At 49.3% G+C, this 5,800-nt stretch overlaps 1 protein-coding gene across 2 annotated transcripts; it reads left to right on the top strand.

The window, feature by feature from the left end:
• The first annotated feature begins 2,266 nt into the window (after window positions 1-2,266).
• Window positions 2,267-5,099, top strand: c4h7orf25 (chromosome 4 C7orf25 homolog). Of its 2 annotated transcripts, XM_078540158.1 has the most exons (2): window positions 2,267-3,441; window positions 4,835-5,099. In XM_078540158.1, exons 1-2 carry the CDS (start codon window positions 2,286-2,288, stop codon window positions 4,972-4,974), a joined length of 1,296 nt encoding a protein of 431 aa, XP_078396284.1. In that variant the 5' UTR covers window positions 2,267-2,285; the 3' UTR covers window positions 4,975-5,099. The 2 variants fall into 2 exon arrangements, with proteins under 2 accessions (XP_078396284.1, XP_078396285.1); XM_078540159.1 differs by lacking the exon at window positions 4,835-5,099 and having other exon boundaries at window positions 2,267-4,787.
• The last annotated feature ends 701 nt before the right edge of the window (window positions 5,100-5,800 follow it).

Here is a 5,800-nt window from a genome sequence, read left to right as displayed (position 1 = left end):
GGGTGGTGGGGGGGGCAGAGTGAGAGACACAAACGGGGGGGTTGGGGGGGGTGAGTGAGAGACACACACGGGTGGGGGGTGGACAGTGAGAGACACGGGTGGGGTGGGGGGAGAGAGCGACACACACGGGGTGGGGGGAGAGTGAGAGACACACGGGAGGTGGGGGGGAGAGTGAGAAACACATGGGGTGGGGGGGGAGAGAGCGACACACACGGGTGGGGAGAGAGAGAGACACACGGAGGGGGGGAGAGGGAGAGACACACACGGGTGGGGTGGGGAGAGAGAGAGACACGGGGGGAGAGAGAGACACACACGGGTGGGGGGAGAGTGAGAGACGCACAGGTAGGGGGGAGAGTGAGAGACACACGGGGGGGGGAGAGGGAGAGACACACGGGGGGGGGAGAGTGAGAGACACACGGGGGGGGGGGAGAGGGAGAGACACACGGGGGTGGGGGGAGAGAGAGAGACACACGGGGGCGGGGGGGAGAGAGAGAGACACACGGGGCGGGGGAGAGAGAGAGACACGGTGTGGTTGGGGGGAGAGAGGGAGCCACGGTGGGGGGGTGGGGGGTGAGAGAAAGAGAGAGACACGGGGGTGGTGGGGGGGAGAGAGAGACACGGTTGGGTGGCGGGGAGAAAGAGAGAGACACGGGTGGGTGACGGGGAGAGAGAGACACGGGGGGGGGGTGGAGAGGGGGAGAGAGAGATGGTGGGGTGGAGGGGGGAGAGAGACGGTGGGGTGGAGGGGGTGGGAGAGAGAGAGAGAAAAGACGGGGGGTGGAGGGGGGGGAGGGAGAGAGAGAGAGACGGGGTGGAGGGGAGGAGAGAGACGGGGGGGTGGAGGGGGAGAGAGACGGGGGTGGAGGGATGAGAGAGAGAGAGAGACGGGTGGAGGGGAGGAGAGAGACGGGGGGGTGGAGGGGGGAGAGAGACGGGGGTGGAGGGATGAGAGAGAGAGAGAGACGGGGTGGAGGGGAGGAGAGAGACGGGGGTGGTGGAGGGGGGAGAGAGAGAGACGGGGGTGGAGGGGTGAGAGAGAGAGACGGGGGGTGGTGGGAGAGAGAGGGAGACGTGGGGGTGTGGTGAGAGAGAGAAAGAGAGGGACTGGGGGGAGAGAGAAAGAGAGGGACTGGGGGAGAGAGAAAGAGAGGGACTGGGGGGAGAGAGAAAGAGAGGGACTGGGGGGAGAGAGAAAGAGAGGGACTGGGGAGAGAGAGAGAAAGAGAGGGACTGGGGACAGAGAGAGAAAGAGGGACTGGGGGGGAGAGAGAGAAAGAGAGGGACTGGGGACAGAAAGAGAAAGAGAGGGACTGGGACAGAGAGAGAAAGAGAGGACTGGGGACAGAGAGAGAAAGAGAGGGACTGGGGACAGAGAGAAAGAGAGGACTGGGGACAGAGAGAAAGAGAGAGGTTTGGGAAAAGAGAAAATGTAAGACTGCAGGAGCAGAAGAGTGAGAAACAGAGAGACTTGTAGGGGAGAGAGGCAAGGTGGGGCGGCAGGAGTGTGGGTGGAAGAGAGAATGTCTTTGGGGATAGGACAGCCTTGAGAAGTAATCGGGATACTGAGTTGCAGATTTCAAATAGGCATTCTGTAAATGATGGCCAACAAAGACTTGTAGACTTGGATTGAGCAGGGACGTGGAGTTGGGAAGAAGTGTTTTACAGCATTAAAGTATTTTTGAAGTGTTGTCACCTTCCCTGTTAAGTATGTGTTCTGGAGGGGAAATTCAGTATGGTAAAGATAGCCGACAGGTCCTCGAATAAAACCGGAAGAACTCGCATTTTTGTGGCACCTTTTTTGACTCCAGATGTCCCAAAGTGCTTTGCTGCCAATAACAAACTTTGGGGTGGAGTCACTCTCACTTAGAAAACACAAAAGGCTGTCACAAAGAGCAGAGAGATATAAGTTGATTGAAGATTAAATATGGGCTATGACACCAGGACTACTCCCTGCTCTTCTTGAAGGATGACATGGGATTGTTTACATGTATCTGAGAGGGCAACAGGCCTTGGTTTAATATCACTTGAAAGAAGCTACTTCCAGCAGTGCAGCACTCCCTCAGTAAGGCACTGGAGTGATAGCCTGTTACTTGGTTTAGGCTTGAATCTACAAGGATTTGAGCAGTGGCTGCTGACCTGCATGTGGCCCAATTTGTGAGCCCCTTGACCTGAGTGCCCACTATCAGAGTAATGTGCTTGTCCCACAACAAGCCCCCTCCCTGCCCCCACCACCACCAGTAACAACCCTGAGTGTGAATGCAGATATTTTGTTTTTTAGGGATGCCATGTCCCTCCACAAGATTCTGTCAGAGAGGATCGCCGAAGCCCAGGAGCTGCTGGAGAGGGCAGAGGCACTGTCCCGCTCCCGTGTCGGTGGGGTGCAGGGCGGACCAAAGCTCTGTGGCAAGCTGAAGGCCGAGCTGAAGTTCTTACGGAAAGTAGAAGCAGGCAAGGTTTCAGTGAAAGAGTCGCACCTGCAGAGCACGAACCTCACCCACCTGAAGGCGGTCATTGAGTCGGCAGAGAGCCTGGAGGATGTGGTCAGCCTTCTGCATGTTTTCAACTATCAGGAACGCTCCGGTGAAAAGCAGTCGCTTGTGGTGGATGTCGTCGCAAATGGAGGCCTCACCTGGGTCAAAGCCATCGGTCGGAAAGCCGAGGCGCTGCACAGTATCTGGGTAGGGAGAGGCCAGTATGGAGACAAAAGTATTGTTGAACAAGCAGAAGATTATTTGGAAGCAAGCAAGCAGCAGCTGGTGCAGTACAGTAATCCACATATTGTGTTTGCCTTTTATAATGGCATTTCTAGCCCCATGGCAGAGAGACTGAAAGAAATGGGGCTGTCTGTACGGGGAGATATTGTAGCTGTGAATTCAGTGATTGATTTCGTGGAGGAGGCTGATAATTCCGCTGATTCTGATGAAGACTTGGAGGAGCCTCTGCAAGTAACAAAAGTAGATCGATCTACAATCGTTGCCAGTGTTGCCTTTCCCGCTGAAGTTAAAGTGGATTTCTGCAACCGTGTCAATTTAGACATAACCACCCTGATCACCTTTGTATCGGCAGTAAGTCATGGAGGCTGCTGCTTCATCTTTAAGGAGAAAGTGCTGACGGAGCAAGCTTCCCAGGAAAGGGTGGAGAGTGTCTTGCCCAAGCTGCGGGCCTTCATGAAGGACAAAGAGTTATTTGCATGTGAGTCAGCAGTGAAAGATTTTCAAGCCATTCTTGAGACATTGGGCGGCCCTGGAGAAAAGGCCCGGGCACAGAAGCTATTACAGGAAATCACGGTTGTACCAGACCAGCCTTCTGAACGGGCCTCCAGATTGGAAGCCAGTGCAAAAATTAACAGTCGCTCTATTACGATCTTTGGCACTGGAGATGCCTTGAAGGCAATCACAATGACAGCAAACAGTGGGTTTGTTCGAGCTGCAGATAACCAAGGTGTGAAATTCAGTGTATTTATCCATCAACCTAGGGCTTTGACAGAAAGCAAGGAACCAACAGCGACTCCTTTACCTGGGACTGCCTTTCATGAGAGGGTCTGCAATGGTGGTTTAGTAAGATAAAGCGATGTCTTGTAATTGACGTTGTCATGTTTAAAGGGCATGGGGATTACTTTAACTGTGGGCTCTGGTGGAAAACTGGCTAACAAATTTCAGCCTCTTATACACCCTGTCCTGATTTCCTTTCCAGTGATGTCAAATCTTGCGTGATGGCTAATTCAATATTGTTAGTTTCACACCGTCACCTACAGTTAAAATTATCCCCCCCATGCCTCTGAAGTGAGTACCCAGTGCGGGCCAACAGTAAAAAAGTATTCAGACTGGCAGCTAACGGCCATTTTGGGCAATCCTTGACATTTAAGCTTGTTTTACTATATTTGCCTCCATTGCAGCTCTTGATCTACCAGTCAAGTAAATGATGATCCAAATCATTATCCTGTAGCATGGAAGATACAACTCTACTGCACTGCTTCGGCCTAGAGTCCATGTTTGGAAAATACAGTTGATACTGGATGCAAAAGGCACTGTTTAAAAAGAAACAAGTTACTGAGCAATTTTCAAAAGCCATCTTTAGTGATGTTTCACTGGAGTACATAATATTTTCAACAATGTTGCATTGACTAAAATTGTGATGGAAGCAAATGGCTTCTTTCATGAATTGTTTTCTATTATTGAAAAGCCAGTACCTGTTGAGTCTGACAAAAGGGTATTGAGCCCAGTGGAATACGAGCCTTGAAACTGGTCAGGAGGTAAAGCCTTGAGTTGGGTATCTGAAAGCAGATGCAGCTAGTGAATTTGTTTTCTAATGCTGAGCACAGGCACTGTTTGGTTCTAGCTGGAACCTTCATGTTCTGCTGGGAATTAAAAGATGTTTGGAGAGGGGAGCGGTAAAGCAATATTTAAGTGCAATGAATAGTTGCCTTTTCTGAAAATTAAAAGGCAAATAGAGACAGCAAAATAGGAAAGAACCAGTGGAGAAATTAAGGATGGAATTTGTAGAATTAAAGCAAAGAAAGTGGTAAAAGAGTGGAACTGAACCTGGGTAATGGGAGATGATGAATGGGCCCAGGTGTAAATCACCAGCAGAATTGTAGGTCGAGGAAAAGTATTCAGTTAATACAGAAAAAAAATAATGGGAACTGAATTGCAGTCCATTTTTGTTTGTCGATTGGTTCTGCAGCAAGGTGCACTTGTTGTACAGTTATTCAGTGTGGAGTTAGCTCTCATCATGCTGGCATATTCCTGTTTGCAGTGTGCACAATAAAAGCTTATCATAGATGCTGATAGCTTCATTCTTTACAGTTGTCCTATAACCTCTATTATATCTACAGATCTATGCCACAAATCTTTTGAAGTTGAACCTTTTTTAACCATCTCTGGGAAGATCCTGAATGCGGAAGAGGGAAGTCCTATATGCCACCCATCTCCCCCAACCTTGCCCCTTGCTCCATGCTCTGGCACAAGTTTCTAGAGTCTCCACCATTTCTTCCCCAGCTTCACTCCTTGGATGAGAATCACCTGGTCTTGGTGATTTGTCAACCCGAAGCCTGAGTATCTTTTTTATCATGTGTGTGAATACTGAGCACCTGCATTAACCTCTACAGTGAAAACTGATGTAAAGCACTTACTAACCAGCCCTAACATTCTCTCGCTTTCCACTGTAAGCTTGTCCTTTTTATCTCTTAGTGGTTTTGATCAATCTGTTACTACAGTGCCTATTAGTATTTTCATTACCCTTTTTTCCCCCTGCTCTTTTATTACTTCGATTTTTTTTCCATGGAACCTCTTTTTCATCCTTTGGAAATGCACCTGATCTATTCAGGTGACTGTCAATGCAAGCTGTGCACACAAAGTGGTTGTCTATTTTAAAGCTTACAGAAAGTGGTTGTCTATTTTGAAGCTGACAGACAACAAAGGTTTGATCTGTATGGCTGAGTGCTACATCAGTGCCACATGCATTTACCCACTGTCATCAAGAGAATGCAGAACAATCTTATCAATTGAGATATTGAGCTCTTTTAACCTGTACCTTGAACTTCAGTTTACTGAGTTAAGCTTGTGCCAATTTTGGTTTCAGCAGTATCAAGACTTTGGCCATTGTACTTGCTGTCAAAGACCAAGAACCAGTTCCCAGAGCTAGAGTTTCATTTGATTCCAGTTAGCATTAAGTAGCAGCATTCGAGGGGTGTCAATGTTAAAGTTGTGATGAAGTTTGGTACCCATGTTAATAAAAGTTAATTAGGGTGCTGAGCTCTGTTCAGATCAGGCAAGCACACAGTAGTCCTTGTCAGCAAGTT

This window comes from Cetorhinus maximus, chromosome 4, assembly GCF_964194155.1.
Source record: "Cetorhinus maximus chromosome 4, sCetMax3.hap1.1, whole genome shotgun sequence".
NCBI classification, from domain to species: domain Eukaryota; kingdom Metazoa; phylum Chordata; class Chondrichthyes; order Lamniformes; family Cetorhinidae; genus Cetorhinus; species Cetorhinus maximus.
Note: the sequence above shows the minus strand (reverse complement) of the source record. Positions and strands in the feature narration are given on the sequence as shown.

Bases quoted from the DNA above. Each gene is read 5' to 3' on its own strand.
- c4h7orf25 (XM_078540158.1), top strand. From the start codon at position 2,286: ATGTCCCTCCACAAGATTCTGTCAGAGAGGATCGCCGAAGCCCAGGAG. The intron at 3,442-4,834 runs GTGTGAAATTCA...TTATATCTACAG, and splicing joins TCGAGCTGCAGATAACCAAG to ATCTATGCCACAAATCTTTT.